General features: G+C 35.7%; 2 protein-coding genes across 2 annotated transcripts; both read right to left on the minus strand.

Annotated features, from left to right (window-relative positions):
• Positions 1–5,150: 5,150 nt before the first annotated feature.
• Positions 5,151–6,095, minus strand: LOC110290382 (putative olfactory receptor 5AK3). Its single transcript, XM_021156904.1, has one exon. The coding sequence runs from the start codon at positions 6,093–6,095 to the stop codon at positions 5,151–5,153; it is 945 nt and encodes a 314-aa protein (XP_021012563.1).
• Positions 6,096–13,332: 7,237 nt separating this feature from the next.
• LOC110290330 (putative olfactory receptor 5AK3) lies at positions 13,333–14,433 on the minus strand. Its single transcript, XM_021156854.1, has one exon. The coding sequence runs from the start codon at positions 14,356–14,358 to the stop codon at positions 13,411–13,413; it is 948 nt and encodes a 315-aa protein (XP_021012513.1). The 5' UTR covers positions 14,359–14,433; the 3' UTR covers positions 13,333–13,410.
• Positions 14,434–21,508: the final 7,075 nt, after the last annotated feature.

A 21,508-nucleotide genomic window follows, 5' to 3' on the forward strand; every position in this document is an offset into this window, starting at 1 on the left:
AGAAAGGAAGGAAGGAAGGAAGGAAGGAAGAAAGAAAGAAAGAAAGAAAGAAAGAAAGAAAGAAAGAAAGAAAGAAAGAAAGAAAGAAAGAAAGATACAAACAAACAAACAGGCAATGGACCCAAACAAAGTATTGAATCAGGGAAGTGAGTTCTGCTATCCCTAATCTGGGGAATAATTCATTTAGCCTGATATACTGCCCTCTAAATACTTTAGGGCTTAAAACTCTTTCTTTTCAAACTCACATTGAGTCATTTCTTCATGAACATCATTGCCATCATTTTTCTACCAATACATGGTTCCTTAAGCTCCAAGAATAAATAAAATTTCTCCATATCTCTATCAGTCCTGGTGTGAATCATTTTACTTTTTCAAGCAGCACCTCAAAATTCCATCCAGCATCTATTCACTACCCACATCCAAAGCTGCTTTCCTATTTTTAAATACTTGAAACAGATGCCCTTCACTCTGTGTAAAAATTTCAGAGAGTCTGGGCTGCTATAACAAGCTACTATAACCTAGGTTGTTTCTAAGCAACAGAAATTTGTTCTTCACAGATTTGGAGAGTAAAAGCCTGAACTAGGACATCAACTTGATTAGGTTCTGGCAGGGGTTAACTTCTGAGATACAGACTGAAAAATTCCCATGATAACTTCAGAAGCAAAGGAAGAGAAGAGAGGGGAATAGAGTTTTGTTTTTTTGTTTGTTAAATCTAGTTTAAAAGGCCATAATCCTCATTCATTAGAGTATCTTACAACCTTATATACACCCAATAACTCCATTTTCTTTTTCTTTCTTTCTTTCTTTCTTTCTTTCTTTCTTTCTTTCTTTCTTTCTTTCTTTCTTTCTTTCTTATTTATTTATTTTACATCCTGATCACAGCCCCACTTTCCATCTCTCCTCTACTCCCAGTAACACCCTTACAAATTCTTCCTCCCTTTATTATTTCCTCCCCTTCTCCTCAGAGAAGCTGAACCCCCTCCCCCTCCCACTCTTTGGATACCACTCCACCCTGGGACATCCAATTGCAGGAGGCCTAAGCACATCCTCACCCACTGAAGCCCGACAAGGTAGTCCAGTTAAGGGAAGGGGATCCAGTGGCAGAAAACAGTCCAAGACAGCCCCAACTCCAATTGTAAAGGGACCCACATTAAGTCCAAGCTACACATCTGCTACAAATGTAGGGGGACAAGGTCCAGCCACAGCATGCTATTGGTTGGTGGTTCAGTCCTCCTGAGCCCCTATAGACCCAGGTTAGTTGACTCTGTAGGTCTTCTTGTGGTGTCCCTGACCCCGGCAGCTCACTCAAATTCTATACTCTACTCTTTTCATGGACTCCTTGATCTAGTAAGCTATATCCAAGTTGTACAGAGAGCTCCATGGATACAGCTTTTGTGAGTAGTCACCCTCATATTCTGTTTTCTTTATTACTTTTATTTCAAGTTTCATGTCTTAAATTGTTTTATTCATTTCCTTCACCTGTTTAATTGTATTTTCCTGTGTTTCTTTAAGGGATTTATTAGTTTTTTCTTTAAAAGCATCTATCGGCTTTTTTTTTTTTTTTTTTTTTTGAGACAGAGTTTCTCTGTATAGCCATGGCTGTCCTGGAACTCACAACTCACTTTGTAGACCAGGTTGGCCTTGAACTCAGAAATCCACCTGCCTCTGCCTCCCGAGTGCTGGGATTAAAGGTGTGCGCCACCATGCCTGGCATCTATCAGCTTTTTAAAGTTGGATTTAAGGTCATTTTCTTGCTCTTTGGGTGTGTAAGAATATCCAGGCCTGGCTGTAGTGGGACAGCTGTGCTCTGAAGGTTTCAAATTGCCCTAGCTCTCATTATTTGTGTTCTCATGCTGGTCGTTAGCTATCTGGTTATCCCTGGGTGTTCCTGTTGTAGCAGATATCCAGAAGGCAGGCCTAATCTGAATGTTCTCCATGCAGCAGGCTTCTGGTGGGCAACCTTGGACTACAAGTTCTTGGTGTGGCAGGCCTGGATGTTCCTTTTGAGGTAGGACTGGTGGAAGCTAGCAGGGTAGTTGTCAGATCATGAAGCTCAGGGGACAGCGTGCAGCTAGCTTAGGGTAGCAGAATATGTCCTGGAGCATCTCAGGTTCAACGTATGGAAATCCATCAACCTAATCCACTGTATAAACAAACTCAAAGTGGAAAAAAAACACATGATAATTTCATTAGATGCTGAGAAAGCATTCGACAAAATCCAACACCGTTCATGATAAAAGTCTTGGAAAGATCAGTAATTCAAGGCCCATACCTAAACATAATAAAAGCAATCTATAGCAAACCAGTAGCCAACATCAAACTAAATGGAGAGAAACTTGAAGCAATTCGACTAAAATCAGGGACTAGACAAGGCTATCCACTCTCTCTCTACCTATTCAGTATAGTACTTGAAGTCCTAGCTAGAGCAATTAGACAACAAAAGGAGTTCAAAGTCATACAAATTGGAAAGGAAGAAGTCAAACTATCACTATTAGCAGATGATATGATAGTATACATAAGTGACCCAAAAATTCCATAAGAGAACTCCTAAACCTGATAAACAACTTCAGCAAAGTAGTTGGATATAAAATTAACTCAAATAAATCAGTGGCCTTTCTCTACACAAAGGATAAACAGGCTGAGAAAGAAATTAGGGAAACAATACCCTTCACAATAGTCACAAATAATATAAAATACCTTGGTGTAAGGAGTTGAAGGGGTTTGCAGCTCCATAAGAGCATCAGTATGAACTAACCAGTATCACCAGAGCTCCTTGTGACTAAACCACCAATCAAAGAAAACACCTGGTGGGACTGGTGGTTCTAGCTGCATATGTAGCAGAGGATGGCCTAGTTGGTCATCAATGGGAGAAGAGGCCCTAGGTCCTGTAAAAGTTCTATGCCCCAGTATAGGGGACTGTCATGGCCTAAAATGGAGTGGGTGGGTTGGGGAGCAGGAGGAGGGAAGAAGGGATAGGGGATTTTCGGAGGGGAAACTAGGAAGGGGTATAACATTTGAAATGTAAATAAAGAAAATATCTAATAAAAACTAGAAAAAAATACCTTGGTGTGTCTCTAACTAAGGAAGTGAAAGATCTGTATGATAAGAACTTCAAGTCTCTGAAGAAAGAAATCAAAGAAGATCTCAGAGGATGGAAAGACCTCCCATGCTCATGGATTGGCAGGATTAATATAGTAAAAATGCCATCTTGCCAAATGCAATCAACAGATTCCATGCAATCCCCATAAAAATTCCAACTCAATTCTTCATAGACTTAGAAAGAGCAATTTCCAAATTCATCTGGAATAACAAAAAACTCAGGATAACAAAAACTATTCTCAACAATAAAAACATCTGCAGGCATCACCATCCCTGACCTTAAGCTATACTACAGAACAATTGTGATTAAAAACTGCATGGTTCAATTTCCATGTAGCTGACTAGGTCTAGGAGTTTCTTATGGCCAGCTTGGATGGTTCAAGAGCCTACTCCAGGCAGTTCTGCTTCTTCTATTTTTCCCCAGCAATTGTTATTTTGAAAGCACACAACTAGCAGTTTCTCAGATTTATAGTTGGATTTTTTTTTAAAGTATAATTTCTTGAAACTCACCTGGATGCCCTAAGGAGGGGTTGTATCCAAAGTGGGGGTGGGGGGTTGCGCTTCTCAAGTGAGATCTGGAATTAAAAGTCAGGTTCTTTTGCTTACAGCTGAAGGACTTTATCGAATGATCACTCAAACCTCCCTTTCCAATTCTGAGTGAAGACTTGAGCATCTATAGTAATACGCAGGAACTATTGTTGGAATGCGTAAATCATGATCTGCCATCATGAGTTTGTTGTAGGTGAGATCTAGGTACTACATAGTCTATTGCAATGGACATATTCAGTTCATCTGGGTGCATGCTTTGTTTATTGATTTTGAAGCAACAATGTAAAGGTTGTGTGTGTGAAAAGATGGCTAAACTGTTTGGAACAGTGGTTGCTTTTCCAGAGAACCTGGGTTTGCTTTGCAACACCAGCATAATAGTTCATGACCACCCACAGCGCTAGTTCCAGGGGATCTGAAGGTCTCTTTTGACATCTATAGGCAACAGACATGCCAGTGGTGCACAGACACACATTAAGGCAAAAATATTCATACACATAAAAATTTAACAACTAGATTAATGCACAACTAGTAAATCCCTGAAAAGAAATAAACAAGGAGTGTATACTAATGAATATTTTGTCTTAACAAACATTTAGGGGCTAGAGTTTTGTATGTGTGTCTATGGCAGGCATATCATATAGTTTTATCAAGATGTTTCCTGAAAAACAATTCTCTTTGAGTGACAAAGACTGCTTTGCAGTGGGTTTTTCCTACATACATTCAGGTCACTGATGTGAGGTACAATATGGTACTACAGCTTTTCTGCTAATGGCTGATTTTTGACTAAAGGGTTCTTTGGTTCAACAGGAATTCCCACTGAGTTTCTATAGTTTATAGTGACTTATATAAACAAAAGAGATTCATATGCCTTTTAAAGTGGATATTTACCTGTAAGTTTTAAGATGACTTCATTTAAAATTTATCTCTATTGGAGACAAATAGGATATGCTCCTAGTAGTTCCTTTCCCAAATATAGGGATAATTAAATCAAGAGGATTACCAACAATATAAAGAAGTACTTTAAAGTATCAAGGAAAGCAATCAATGTGTAAATATAGAGCAGAGATGATAGTTTGGGCAAAAAGATGTTTTGTAGAAAGGAAAATTTATTTAACATCATGATTATTTGCAATAATTTGAACAGAATGGGCAATGGAAATCATTGCAGATAATTTACAGAACTGTTTAAACAATGGGTATGTAATGCCCATTAATTTTGATAATGATAGTGTACAAGTAGGGATTTTGCTATGTACTTAAATACATTTGAATTAAGATTTTCTTTAAGACACACATTTACTCCTCAGTATTTGGATAATCTCTGTGAATATACTTCTCATCAGAAGTGTGAGATGTTTTCACATGTTCTAGGGATGAAGAGTCTCTGGGTATGATTTCAAAATCAATATTTTCAGTTTCTGAAATACTAAATGTGCTACAGTGATGGTTTGTGGACATTCTAGATGAACACTAGTCTACTGAGGAATATGATATACTGAATTTTAATAATTTAAATCCAATTTAAGGAACTTTTTCCCTGTGGCTTTAATAGCATCTTTGACTTCCTTGTTTCTCAGGCTGTAGATCAGAGGGTTCAGCATGGGGATCACAATGCCATAAAACACAGAGGCCACTTTCATATTCTCCTCGGAATTGTCTGAAGGAGGCTGTAAGTACATGTAAGCAAGGGTTCCATAGAAGATGGTGACTGCTGTCAGGTGGGAGGCACATGTGGAGAAGGTTTTCTTCCTCCCTGCAGCAGAGGACATCTTTAGGATGGCGGCCATGATGTATATGTATGATAAGATAACAACTGACACAGTGAATGTTAGGTTAAATCCAACAAAAATCAAAATTAGCATGAAATTAGTGTCATTGTTGTAGCATGAAAGAGTGACAATTGGCGGAATGTCACAGAAAAAGTGATTGATTTTTGATGCACAGAAGGACAGTGAAAATGTAAATCCTGTGTGTACTGAGGAATTTATTGATCCCATGAGATAAGAAACAGCTACCAACTGAACACAGAATTGCCGAGACATGATTATGGGGTAGCGAAGGGGCTTACAGATTGCCACATACCGGTCCACTGCCATAACAGCGAGGAGGTAACAGTCACTGGTTGCAAATACAGCATAAATAAATAATTGTATTACACATCCCTTAAAAGTTATTGATTTATCTTCTACCATGAAATTCTGTAGCATCTTGGGAGTGATGGCAGATGTGTAGCAGATATCAACAAAAGCCAGATGTTGTAGAAAGAAGTACATGGGAGTCTGAAGTCTGGAGTCAGTGTTGATAAGGAGGATCATCCCAGTGTTACCCACCATGGATGTCACATAAATAACAAGGAACACAATGAAGAGAACACACTGAATATCTCTCTCGACTCCAAATCCCAGAAGATAGAAGTCAGTGACTTCAGTGCCATTGCCTTGTGTCATAGCTACCAAGAGTCTAAAGGGGTGATCAAGAAAATGATCAAAATAAGAAAGAATCATTCATCAGATTTTTAAAAATTCTTACTTTTTACAATAAAGACTTATAAATGAATAGGTTTGTTGCTTTGCATCTGTATTTTAGAAATAGATTCATTTAAAATTAAAGAATACTTCATGGAAAAGTCAACTATGGAGATAGAATTGTAAGAAACACAAATCTCATACTTTTCTACTCTATTACACAGGAATTTGCATTTGTGTATGACAATATACAAATAAAATTTTGACTGTCTCAAGAGTGTTATCTAATTTTACTCATTTTTATTAGTTTATTAATTGTGCTTCAAACTCTTGAAATTAATAGAAAAGACTATTTTTGGAGGCATTAATGAGGTCTACACAATTTTGGTGGCTTCATAATATTTTTGTATAATTTAGGTGATTATTTTACACTGAAACTTTGTGAAATGTTTCCAGAGGTGAGCTTTGGGGAACACAGTAACACAGTGAGCATAAGTAGTTCTCCTTCTTACTGTGCACTTCTTACATAGTATTTGATGTGACTGATAATTCTGTTGGACTATGTCACTGAATTTTAGGGATTTTCTTTTTTATAAATGGTTTATTTCTTAAAGATTTAAAAATTATTTTTAGTAAGAGAGAGAGAGAGAAAAAGACACACACACACACACAGAGAGAGAGAGAGAGAGAGAGAGAGAGAGAGAGAGAGAGAAAGAGAGAGAGAGAGAGAGAAAGAGAGAGAGAGAGAGAGTATGTGCCCACAGAAGCCAGAAAATGGGTTCAGATCCCCTGGAATTTGAGTCATATGCACTTGTGAATTCACAATACATGTTCTGGAAAGCATACTATGCCCTCTGAAAGGGCAGCAAGTGCTTTTAACCATGGAGCCATCTCTCCAGTCCCTGTCTGTCTTATTTTAAAGGGGTGTTATGTCAATGAAATGTACAAAAGTTTTTGAATTAAGTCATAAATATATGATTTTGTAATAACAGTACACATTTGTACCTCAAAAGATGGAATCAGCATTGTTGATTACTGATTTATTAACATCAAGAAGATCAAATCCTAAGCCAGCAATAGAGAAAGCTTATGATTGACTACATTTATCTTGCAGAATTCCTAAAATGTTCAGGGACTGATATTGCTAGATCTCCCCAGAGAGGACCCAAAGGAGTATTAAAACTATGGGCATTGATTCAGAGCCCTCTGAAAAGCAGATCATCAGTTACAAATTTGACTGTAACTCATAGGCCATCAATTTACCACAGGCAACAATGCTTCTGTGACTTACAGTGTTAATACTCAACACAGGTCAACAGATACCCCAAGCCTGAAGACAGAAATAAACACCATGGGAAAAAGCAGGAAATACGATTAAAAAGCATTATCCTTTGAGTCAAATAACTCAGCAACCTATCATCACCTTCTACAAATAATAAACAGAAATATAACTACTGAAGGATATATGCTAGTGCTGAAATAATTACTGAAGAATATATGCTAGTGTTGAACACTACATATTGTTTTCATTCTGTAGCATACTCGACAGAGTTGAATTTTGTTTATATAATTATAATTTATATAGACTTATATCTGTAAAATATTATTTAATTTATGTAATAAAATAATCGTATATTCAAATATATTTATATTTCTACAATATCTTTTATAATAAATATATTATATATAAAATATTGTATATGAAATAGTTGTATTTATAATATATGACATAATATATAAACATTTATAGTAAATATATATTTATATATACCATATAATCATATAATTAAAGGAATTACTTATGAATGAACAAATCATGCTCTAAGTGTACACACACACACACACACACAAGCACGCACACAAAATACATGAGTGTAACTGAAATATGTTCCTGGAGAATATATTAAAATTAAGGGGGAAGTAAATATTATGTAGAAAGATGTTTTTTTCTTTATTTTGAGTGACTTATTCCTTAATGCCAGATATCAATAGCAGAAAAGATACAACAGCTCCTCAGAATCCCACATGAATATGAAAGCAAGATATTTAAAAAACCCAAAATATCAAATGTTTAATTTGGACACACATACAGAATTGCATACACAATCAAGAGGGATTTATTCCATGATTGCTCTGGTTTCAGATGTGGAAACCAATCAGTGTAATCAAATACATTCACTGCAGAAAGAAGAAAAATAATCAAATAAATTTCTGGATAAAGACATTTGGAAAAATTCAATTCTTCTTCACTATTGTACAAAAACCTCCTACTGTCAGTTCTTATTCAATGTAAAAAATTTACAGGAATTATCTCTGATGATCAGAGACTAAATGCTTGCCTCCTAAGATCAAGAACAAGGTGACTATATCCTCAATTCTGTTCTGATAGTCATCAAACTTCGGAAAGTTCTACCCAGTAACACATTCCAGGAACTACAAAATAGCACTGCCCTACTTGCAAAAGATACAATGCTCTATGTTAAGGAGCTGAAGAAATTTCATAATAAAGGTGATCATATGAAGCGCAATAGCATTTCTATACTGGCAATAGAGACTGATGGGAATTGAGACTTAAAATATATCTTTATTGGTGGCTGAAAAAATGAAATATTTAAGCATAAACATAATAAAGTATACATAAGACTACTATACAGAAAATTAGAAAGTGTTGATAGGAGAAATAATAAATATTGAAAAGGAACACTGTTCACTGCTGTAGCACACACCACAATGAAACAGTCTTCTCAATTACTAAACAGATGTGACCATGGCTATTAAGTTTTAAGCACTATTTAAAAATTGACGTTGAAGAGAAAAGCTAGGTAAAATATCTAAACCAGTTAATAGAAAAGAATTAAGTGTATGAATCAAGCCTCTTCCCATGTCTAAGACCCTACTGTTTGGGTTGCCAAACCCAGTGGCTGCTTGTCAAGGACTGCCACTTTGTGGCTATGTGGGTTATAAGCCCCAGTAGAGTACCTACTGCAATTATTTTGCAGAGTGGAAATAGCATTAAAGCAATTCCCAGCGACTTAGCATTATACCCTTACCAGAGAAGCTTCTTTATTCAGTGGATGGCTGTTAACATAGAGACTCTGTCAAGGGTCAGAGAATGAGAGATTACAGAACTCTCAGCCATAATAACACATCTCTATAATGACCTCTCCTTCTGTGGCTCAGGGGTCATCAAGAAAAAGGGGGCAAAACAGTGTAAGAGCCAGAGGCAGTGGATGGTAATAAAAAAAACTGTGAACAAACAGCAGTTATGATACACAAGCAAAAGACCTGGGATAGCTTAAGCCAGACAAAATTCCAGCATGGAGAGAGGAGATGGCCATGAAGTGAACTCTTAGTTGAAGAGCTATTGGCAAATTGATGGCTGTCGAAAGAGGGACAGTCAGTTTTCTTTATGGGTATGGGCCCTGGCAAGTTTGACCATCCTCTACTGGATGACTACACATCCCAAATATTTGGGTTACACAAACTGGACTTAATGAGTTTTACAAGGTTTATGTGTGTGAGGGCAAGGTTAGTAAGAAAAGAGGTAGATTTTGGAGGAGTTGGGTGAGAGGTAAATGTTAAAAATACATTACATGAAATTCTCAACCAATGATTATGAAACGAAGAAAAATGCATGTAGCACTCCACTTGCTTTCAGAACATTTTTTTTAATGCCACTATGCTAACGAACACTCCAATATTGGAGGGACAGGCACACAATGAAAGCACATTAGGGCTCCTAAGAATAAACTGAAGACAGGTGCATTCATTAGTTTTTGATTAAAAGGCAAAAATCATTGAAAAAGTGATACTGCTAGATTATTTGACTGTCATTAGAATGATGATATATGCTCAATTCAAACAACACACTGTATAAAAATAACTCAAAACACACAATATGTTTAAATCCACTAATACAGTCATGAAACATTTTAAAAGTAGGGAAAGTTTTGTGTCCTACAGCTAGTGAAGAATTCTTTTTCATGATGTGCAAAGTAAAATAGATAAATGAAAATAGACAAATACATTGAACTCTCAAAATGTAAAGTTTTACTTTGTTAAAAACTTGGTTAAGAAAATGAAAGCCTTAGTGCAGAGTTGATAAAAAAAGTTTTGTATCTAAACCAAATAAACAATCACACAAAGAATAAAAGAAAAACCGAATTAGAAAATTGGAAAAATATATGAAAAGACTATTTCACCAGGGGAATATATGCATGAATACATGAAAACCACTCAGGCTTTATTAGCCATTAAGAAGATGCAAATTATCAACATGATGGGATATTATCATACCAAGCATGATGAGCTATTGCTGCTCAGCCATCATCATTGCAAACAAAAAAACAGTGGCAAAACTAAAGCTAGCAAAGACTTGGAGCTATGGGTCTTTTATAGATTGTTGTGGGCATGCAAAACGTCATAACTATTCTCCAAAATAACTTGGAAGTATTTAAGGAATGCAAACATACAGTCCAGTCCCTGTACCCATAGCCAATTTTGCTTACACAAAACTTATGCTTATGTCAAAATGTGCAAAAAGTTTCAAAAAAGCTTCATTGGCAATAATTTAAAAGTGTCAACAGCTAAAATGTTCTTTAGCAAAATGTTGGTTAAACAAATCTCATTATGTTACACTGTGAAACAGCACTTAGAATCAGAGAGAAAGAAACATGGGCAACTGGTGACTCTCCATGGCAATGTCTAATTTGAAAAGGTCATATAGTGTATGATTTTACTTATAACGTCATCAAGTTGGCAAGATTTTAAGATAAAGGTGAAAGTAGTGATTGACTTAAATTAGAACTAGTAGGTGGTTGGGGTAGTGCGTTTTTAAGTGGAAGATGTGACAGATCTCTGTTGGATATCTGATATCTTGTCTAACATGAAGGTTATGAGAATCTATCGAAAGAAGTGAGAAAATGCCATATGACTATATGTTTACTGTACCAATATCAAAGCTCTGGGTTATTATGCAAGCCTATGGTTATTATGCAGGATGCAATCATTGAGGGAGAATCATCTAAAGGTATGGGTGGAAATTTTTGAATTATCTTTAAAAATCTCCTGTGAATCTATAAGCATGTAAAACCTGAAAGGAGTTAGTAGAAAAACATAGAGCCAGCTGTGCAGAAATACAAGGATCCAACAAGCAAATTTATGCAAACTTCTCAGCATAGGACAAGCACTGAGTGAGCTCACCCAAATGGCTGTGATAACAGATGCTAAACAGTGATTATTAGTTGACCCAATTATGTTTTCTTTACCTTCTTTCCCAGGAAGTGCTCAGCCAGATGAAAACAAACCTCTTCACCCATGATGGAGTTCATCCTCTGGGCGTTGGGGAGACATGCTGGGACTCTCCCTCTGTTCCATTGCTTCCTGCTCACACTGCAGTGATCACAACTGATGGAAAAAAAAAAAAACGACATTTATTTTTTTGTTGTTGATGTTCTGGTGTTGCTTCTAGATTTTTCTCTCTGTAGCTGGTTGAGGTGACTGTCAATTAAAGCTTCTATGTTTCTTCCTCATCAGGGAGTTTATAGCTGAGGCCTAAGGGATATATACTCTCTTGACAATCTGAGGTCTCCAGGGCTTAATAGGAATTGGATAAACAATAATCATTAGTGATTATAAAAATTGCACATGTTAATCATAATAAAGGGTTTCATTATGATAATTTTATATAAACATAGAGTATATTTTGATTATGTTTGTTCCCTATTAACCTCTCTTGTCCTCTTCCACTCCTTCTGTTCCTCCTAATTTTTTTTTTTTTTACAGTTAGTCATTTTAAATTTGTTTGTTCATGTGTTTGCATGATTCTCTGTGTGTATATGTATATGTATGTGTGAAGGTGCATGTATCTGCGAGTGAGTAGAGGACAAAATGATGTAACTGATCCCTTACAGCTGGAAGTATAGGTGATGTAGGACTCCCAGCTTGTTACGAAAGTGCAAGGATCTGAACTTTTCTCCTCATTAGCAAGTGTACCTAACTGCTGAACTATCTTTCCAGCCCTCCTTTGCCCCTAGCTAGTCTTTTTTGACTAGTAAATTTTTTTCTGTATAAGGCCTTTTACTTAATGATACTTTATTTCTAGAGAGGATAATTCTTTCTCATGCTTGTCTTTAACAAAAGCTTATTATCTATTGTTATAAATCAGGTTCAATATCCTTTCATATTGTTCAAGGGCCATATTTATGAAGATATCAGTGTAGAGATAAAATACTTGTGGATGTAATCAGTGAAAAGAGATCAATATCTAATCTAAATGTCTCCATTTGGTCCCCAGGGTGACAAAGAGGAAAAGTACTTTGTAACATTACATTGACGGTTTATATTTATTTTTAAAATTACATTTGTTTTTTTCTTTCATTTTACCCTAAAAAAACCCACTTCTTGTGTGATTTTAGTATAATTTTATAATTTCTCCTTTTTCCTCCTTCAAAATTTTCCATGTAACCCTCAGTGAATTTCTGTAGATATTACTATGATGACAAGCATTATCTACATGACTTTCATAAATGCATAATAGTTTTTAGGCATTTACTCCTGTATGCATTTTATATAGAGGAATAGAAAATATTTTTAGGAGTTTTTCTTCCTAGGGCAAGAAAGAGATGGAATAAGAAAAAGGAGGGTGATTATTGACATAAATAATTTCCCTGATATGCTAAGAATGTAATACATGTGAGATATATCGTGTAGAAAACATTACCTAAACTGTAAGATAATATTAAATAATACATGTATTTCTGTGTAGACTTCTGTAACAATTAGAATCAATTAATAAGGTGGCAGTTATTCTTTAACCAGCTACTACTCCAAATAACCACACAAAGACCTTTTTAATATTTCAAAGCTTAGGCCTTAGCTTTGAAGATTTTCAACTAGTTTATTTATGTTAAATCCACCTTCTATCACCATTCAACCACATGGCTAGCTGTACCTTCCAGGTCCTTAGTCCATGTCTTTCTCCCCTCATGTCTCCTGGTGAAAAGGCCTTTCTCTTTCTTTTTTCCAGAGTTCTTTTTTCTGTCCCAGGAAGTCCTGCCTATCTCTATGCCTAATCACAGGCTTTATTTTTTTATCGACCAATGAACTTGGGAAGCAAGGTTTGCACAACAAAAGCTGGTATACATGAGAATTTGCTTTTGGGGCAACTAGATCTAGGGGTACAAAATTTAGCATTAGAATACATAACATAAGAGCACCAGACCAAACCCAACATTCAGTTTCAGAATTACTGCACTGTGGAAACACACGTCCATGAGACACTTTGATGGTCCCGGTATCAAGGATTTGATTTCAATCTTAAGAACTTTCTGCTCATTGCTTTAAAACCTTCTTTGACTTCCTTGTTTCTCAGGCTGTAGATCAGAGGGTTCAGCATGGGGATCACAATGCCATAAAACACAGAGGCCACTTTCATATTCTCCTCAGAATTTTCCGAAGGAGGCTGTAAGTACATGTAAGCAAGGGTTCCATAGAAGATGGTGACTGCTGTCAGGTGGGAGGCACATGTGGAGAAGGTTTTCTTCCTCCCTGCAGCAGAGGACATCTTTAGGATGGCGGCCATGATGTATATGTAGGAGAAGATAATGACTAACACAGTGAACGTCAGGTTAAATCCAACAAAAATAACAAGAAGCATGATATTAATATCAATGTTGGAGCATGAAAGGCTGATGATTGGGACAACATCACAGAAAAAGTGATTGATATTTTTGGAATTACAATAAGACAATGAGAATGTAAATCCTGTGTGTACAGAGGAATTTATTGATCCCATGAGATAAGAAAAAGCTACTAACTGAACACAGAATTGCCGAGACATGATTATGGGGTAGCGAAGGGGCTTACAGATTGCCACATACCGGTCCACTGCCATAACAGCGAGGAGGTAACAGTCACTGGTTGCAAATGTGGCATAGACCAACAATTGTATTACACATCCTGTATATGATATGGAACTGTCTTCTACCATGAAGTTCTGTAGCATCTTGGGAGTGATGGCAGATGTGTAGCAGATATCAACAAAAGCCAGGTTTTGTAAGAAGAAGTACATAGGAGTCTGAAGTCTGGAGTTAGTGTTAATGAGGAGGATCATCCCAGTGTTGCCCACCATGGATGTTACATAGATCACAAGAAATACAACGAAGAGGATACTCTGAGTATTTTGCTGGACTCCAAATCCCAGAAGATAGAAGTCAGTGACTTCAGTGGTATTTCTTTGTATCATGACTATCAAGAATCTGAAGGAAACATAGATAAGAGGGAATAATTAGGACTTCTTGAAATGAAAGGGTTCCGATTTTCAACATTACTTTTTAAAAAAGCTTTTATTTTATTATATATATATACATATATATACATATAATATATATGTATGTGTGTATGTATTACCTAATGTATGCATGCATACCACATGCATACAAGGCTCACTGACACCTGAAGAGGGTGTTAGAATCCTTAGAACTGGAGTCATAGACAGTTGTGTGCAGACCTGTGCATGCTGAGAACCTATCCCAGGTCCTCTGCAAGAGTTGCAAGCACTCTTCAATGCTGTGTTCTTAGTCCCTCACATTAACTTTTTGACATTAGGTGTTCATAATAAATACTAGCAATTTTGATCTGTATCAAGAGACCATTACATTACCTATGTATTTGAGCCAAGAATTCATTTTCAAATCAAACATGCTTGATAGAAGAATGCTGGCTTTGAATGTATAAATCTATCAAAATCTAGGTAGACATAGCTTTCTCCTATAATAAGTAAGTTTTTATGTTTATATAAGTTAATACTAAATTTTTATTTTGTTCTTTTAAAATAGCCTACAGCTTTTCTTATTTCTTTCCTCTTTTAATCATTTAATTCTGCAATTAGTAGGAATCCATGCAAGGAAAAGGTTCTGATACACACTCACACTCCACATATTTTATGATTTTCATCACATGATTTTTTTTGTTATATTTTTGCCAGCTATCATCTAAAGCTTCACAAATGGATATCTTATAAGATAGATACTTGACACTTCCCATGGCATTTCTCCTTTAAGTCCAGTGTTATTAAAATCTTGTGGCAACAGTTTAGTACTTATAGTATCTTGTTTTAAATAGTAACAACTTTTATTTTCTTTTATTGATCTGTAAAGTATAGAGCCAATATGCATTCATATAGTGTGAAACTTCAAACTCTGTGATTCACTGCCATGACATGTAAACTTCCTTAAACCCTCTTACCATGTCTGGAGGACTCAGTAGTGCAAGTCTAGCTGATGCTAAGCTTTCTCTGTAGCTGGACCAGTCTTTTATTTTCCTGTGTTTGATAAGTCAAAAAGACTTTTGGCACTGTGCAGTATTGAACTCAGGGATACATGCGCTAGGCAAACACTTTACCCTTGAGCAATATTTGCAACCACAGGATACTAAAAGTTAGCTATTGAATTGCATCACAACTAAACACAAGATTGAATTTTTGCTTTGCCATTTTGTTCATTTATGTGTATATACAAAATGTCAAAATGTGACCTGTAGAGAAAAAATACCCCATGTCCCCAGAACATCAGTAGAGTGCTCCATTACTTTTCCATCAGTAACTCTAAGCAGTTTTGTGTCATCACTGAGAAGTGGTCAGGAACAACTTACCCTTAGCAAAGGAATGTGGAAAACTGTCAGTGTTCACATTGGCTTCTCTGGTACTTTCCTTGAGAAAGAAGCACTACAGGACATATAAAATGAATGAGCAAGACAACTGAAGGCAGTACCAGTTTAATGAGGGCTGAAATGAGTAAATTCTAGGAAATGATTTCCTTATCCAAATGAGTCAGAAAAATAGGCAAAATGGAGCCCTTCAAAGCAGATTGTTCCTTGTGAGGAAAAGCAGTGACCAGGCAGATCTAGACTAGGTCCATTTAAATTACTCTATAGTCCAGATGTGTGGGAGGTGGGAAGGAATTGGAAGGAGTACAGGAAGAGGAAACCATAATCAGGAAATGTGTGAAAAATTTATTTTCAATAAAAGAATAAAATATAAAGAGCTCTGTATATAGGGTGATGCTGTTTGGTTTTAGTCATTGTATATCCTAGTAAAAAGATATAAAGTTACAGACACATATTTGAGAGCTAAGAGCAGTCTTCCCACCATTTCACAGATAAATCATATGGGTCAAGAAAGAATAGACCCAATATGAATTATTTCTTTTGTGTGTGTTGTAGACATTTCCTAATAGAATACAATAAGAAAATGGGCCACTATCAAAATATTTTAAATAAAGCCAATCTATTCCTAATCTCAGCACTTCAAAAAACTGTGTATATAATTTAAAATCACCCACAAATGAAGTACATAATTTGTATTTATTTGTGTAGTTTTGCTATGCTGAAAATAGAAAAAAAATGGTGAAAAAAACCTAAAAGGCCTAAACATAGAGACACGCCACATTCACGTGTTAGGAACTCAATGAAACAAAACATCATACTGAGACACAAGTATAACATAATTTACATTAAGTCGTGCAAGACTCTTTTTGAAATATAGACCAGGATATTTTAAGATGTATGTGGAATGGAAAAGTTGTTAGAATAGCTAAAGTAATTCTGAGAAAGTGGCATGTGCAGATCAATCCACTTGATACAAATATCTATATTCTAGCCATGGTGACCAATGTTAATGTTGCACGAAAGATAGACATATATATAAAGCAGAGTAGAGAGCTAAGGAGTAGATATTCACAGGTTCAGCCCACCTGACATTAACAAAGCTGCAGAAGCCCGTGGGAGAGAATAGTGGTGCTTGTTCATTTTAACATATGACTCTGGAATATCTGGCCATCCACCGGAAACGTGATGAACTCAATGCAAATATTACACTATATACAATTATTTAATTATTTTATATACAATTATTATTTAATAATAAATTATTTAATTTATTATTTATATATTTTATTTATATATAAAACAATTGCATATATATTTATATTTATATGCGAAATATAAAGCCACAAGAATTTTAGAGAGGAGCAGAGGACAGAAAGTGTGTACCAGGCCTCAGTGAAAGGTTCTTAGACATATTAAAAAGCAAAATTCATTAAAATAAACAAATACATTGAATCTTATAAAAATTCACATGTTGGCCCAAAGATCTGGTTCAGAGAAGGAAAAAGCATGCTACAGTCTAAGGAAGATTTTGTAATATACATATATAATGCTAGACTTCACACTAGGGAACTCTCAAACTGAAAACTTTGAAAAAATTAAGTTAGAAAATTAGAAAGATACATGAACAAGTTTTTCACCAGAGTTCATTATAAATAAACAAATGGAGTATTTCCATTTTCTTATTATGGGCCCACAAATTATGAATACGATAAAACCATCATACTAACAACAATATTGCATGGTGTTAATACATATTATGATTGATAAAAAAAATAATTCAATACCAAATGCCAAGAATGATGCACAATTAGTAAATTCAACAATTCAATCTCAGAATTGTTGGTGGGACTGCAACACGGTAAATCACCTGAAGAAAAGTTCAGTAGGTTTCTGGAATTCTAGATGTAAGGCCACCACATGGCACTGCTTCTGTTTTCCTGGTTTGTTTTGCACAAGACTTACTCCACAGAAAAACAGGTCAACAAGTTGTCATAGTATGCACTTGTAATGGATCCCACCAATCCAAATGCTCAAAATAGATAATTGGTGAACCAAATAATGAATAACCATAGTGTGGAAAAATATTTAAAAAGAAAGACTACACTGTTGGTAAATGAAGCAATTTGTATAAACTTCAATGCCTTTTTTGCTGAATCAACAAAAAGCTCATTTCCAATATCCACATATTGCATAATTTCTGTTTCATAACATTATAAAAATGGCAAAATTGTAGAGATGAGGAATAAATTAGTGATTAGTAGGACTTAGAGATACAGATAGGGAGAGGTGGTGTGTCTATGTACGATTAGAAGGTAATAGTTTGCATAAAATACAAGATCTGTTTGGAATAACCTGTATATTTATCTGTATGCTGCTTGTATAAGTTCACTCAAATGAGAATCTGGTAGACTCTTGCACTGTAGCATCAAAGTCTTGACTCTGGTGTCATAGTGTAATATACAAGACGTTAACTATTATAGAGAACCGTAGGGTTTGTTGGAGCTCTCTGCACTATCTTTGCAACTTCCTGTGTGTCTATACATTTTCAAAATAAAAATAAAACAATAAGAGGGAAATATAAAACAGGCTTTACAGAGACGTAAGGTTCATTTTAGCAGTGCATTAAGTTTCCAGAACAGGAGTCCACACCAAATGAATGTTCACCAAATGGCTAAGCTAACACACAGTATTGAATGTTTGGTTAACGAACTGGAAGTTTCATTATCTTATTCACTCATTCACTGTCTTTCCCAAGCAACACTCAGACAATTCAAACCCCTCACTCCATTCCATTGCATCAGCAGGGATGACGAATGGCTTCCTGGACTTCGGAGAATTAGGCTGGACTCTGCTTCTGGCTTGTTGCATTTGCAGTTTCTTGATCACACTTCAGAGCAGTACATTGTGCTGGTGATAGGATTTGCTTACCTTGCCTGGCCCAACAGAGTCCTTTTCTGCAGCTGGCTAAGGTAATTGCCTACCTAAGCCTTTCTCTGTGGGTCTTCTCAGCAGGAAGAGAATAGGGATTAGTACTGGGAATGAGGCTCCAGGGGCTGAGTCGGAAGCGAATAAACATCAGTTCATCTGTTATTCCCTGCAGGAAATCATAATGTTCCCGAGGGGGACAACGTTTGCTTTTGGGTTACTTCCATTAGTCTGTTTGCCTGATTTTTGATATATTTCAATTTACTTCCTTTTTCCCTCTCTCTCCCTCTCTCCTTACTCTCTTCCTGTCTTCTTTAATCACCCTTCTTCCCTTTCATTCCTCTCTTCCCTATCTCTTCTTCTCTTCCTCCTTTTCTTCTGGAACCCTCTCTGCATTATTTCCAACTTTTGTCACTCTTTGCACTCCTTTCTTTCTCTTTGAGTAGCAAGTCACACATATGGTAATAATTTTGAAATATGTGCATAGAATAAAAACCACACACTTCTCCAAGATTGATTTCTAGTCTTTTTTTTTCTTCTTTGAGATCATTCCTGCCCCTAGATCTTGTTATTCAGCAAGCTATAAACTATGTATTGTGTTTTAAACATATTGATATTTATATTTTTATGCCACTACTCACAGATGATAGTGTTCTTCTCAGTGCTTTGCAGCTTGCATTTCACTTAATATTCTGATGGATCAAAGTATGTCAGTACAGAGAGAGGTCTCAGTCTTTTTTGTGGTTGCATTATATTTTTCTGAAAACCCAATTTCTGAATCTGTTTAATTTGCTCTTTTTCCATCGTCAAACATGTAGACAGTCTCTAACATTTTACTAATATAGATGATGATAAATGTCACTGTGCTTCTACAATTTTGATAATTGTTTTTATATTTCTTGCTTTTGTATTCCTAATTTCTGTTATTAATCCTTTTAAAAATGCATGTTGCTTTTGTATCTCAGCACTCAATTATCTTATTTTCTCACAATCATTATACACACACACACATATATGTATACATACATATACATATATATGTATACATACATATACATATATATAATCTAGTGAGAATTCAATTTAAATTATTCTTGACTTTATTTGCTCTACTTCTATACATCTCCCTTTATTTTTCTATAAACTTACAGATTTCAAGGGCTGAGGATTGATCTAGATTCTAGAATGTTGTCCATACTAAGCAAGTGTTCTACCACAGACCCACATCTCATTCCTTCCCCAAACATTCTTACTAAGCTACATACAATTGATAAACAGAAATGTGCACACTTAACATATATGGCTGATTTTTTGGAGACATACTGTATCCATTAAGCATTAACTATGATCATTATAATAATCATACTTATCAACTCTAAAAGTTTTCCAGTTTGCCTTGTGTGTGGTAAGAACACAGATTTTGTCCCCTTAACACTTTAAAAGCCTAATTGTTGACTTAAGACATTTATGTGAGTATGATACCACATCATTAAATGATGAGAAATGTATCATGAGGTGATTTTACTGTCAGACAATCACCAGAGTGTAGCTACACTCTCATGGCTGGTATAGTTTGCTGCATACTTGGGGTACATGGCCTAGCCTATGCTCATAGGTTATAAAGCCATGTTACTGAACTAAATACTGAACTTTTGTAAACTGTAACATATTGTAAGAATTTGTGCATATAAACTTATACAGATACAGAAAAATACATTAAAATACAACATAAAAATCAAACATGAAAATTTGCTGTGATGGCTAATATTGGTTTTCAGCTAGATATAAGTTGAAGGAAGCAGTCTCACTTGAAACAGTATTTCCATCAGAAACATTGGCCTACAGGCATTTTCTTAATTGCTAATCTATGAATGAGGGTCCAGGCCTCAAGTATGTATGGGTGGGCCTGGTTATATATAATGGTCCCTGAATGTGACTAAGGGTGAACAATCCAGTAAACATTGCTCCTCTATGGTCTCTGATTCAGTTCTTGCTTAAAGTTCTTCCCTTGGTTTCTGCCAGTGGTAGAATGTGAGCTGGAAGTGTCAGCTGAAATAACGCCCTTCCCACTCAAGTTGGTTTGGTTATTGTATTTATTATAACAGCAGAAACCAAACTTAAAAATCTGACTAGGATATGTACCATGAAGTTGTTTTAAATGAGTCACTGAATAATAGGTGGGTGTCTGTGGAAGTCCTAAATGTTATTCCCACTAGTTCAGGCTTTATAAATACTGCATACTTGGGCCACATAAATTTTATTAAAAACACTAAAAGTAATTATAAATCAGCCTACTGTAAATTTATACTTCATAAACTTTTAAGCCTTTTGACCCTTGTAATATCACAAACATGTTTTCTTTATAGGTTTTTTGTTTGTTTGTTTGTTTTTTCGAGATAGGGTTTCTCTGTATAGCTCTGGCTGTCTTGGCACTCACTCTATAGACCAGGCTGGCCTCAAACTCAGAAATTCGGCTTTCTCTGCTTCCCAAGTGCTGGGACTAAAGGCATGTACCAACACTGCCTGGCAAGATTTTTCTTTTGTAAGCCTTTTTCTGTATGTTTTTATCCTTTCAAAACTTTAAATAAACATGAATATATAAATGTTTGCTTTCAATGTCCATGGAGACAGCAGAAGAGGTAAGGGGATGGAAGACATCACATGACTAAGAGGATGGGAAGGGGTGCTATAAAACTGTTTTCTTCCTTCCGACACATAATAATCAGAACAACAAATGCACTAAATAAAGATAGAATACTAAAAGCAGTAAGGGAAAAAGGTCAAGTAACATATAAAGGCAAGCC

Source organism: Mus caroli, chromosome 2 (assembly GCF_900094665.2).
Source record: "Mus caroli chromosome 2, CAROLI_EIJ_v1.1, whole genome shotgun sequence".
Taxonomy (NCBI): Eukaryota; Metazoa; Chordata; class Mammalia; order Rodentia; family Muridae; genus Mus; species Mus caroli.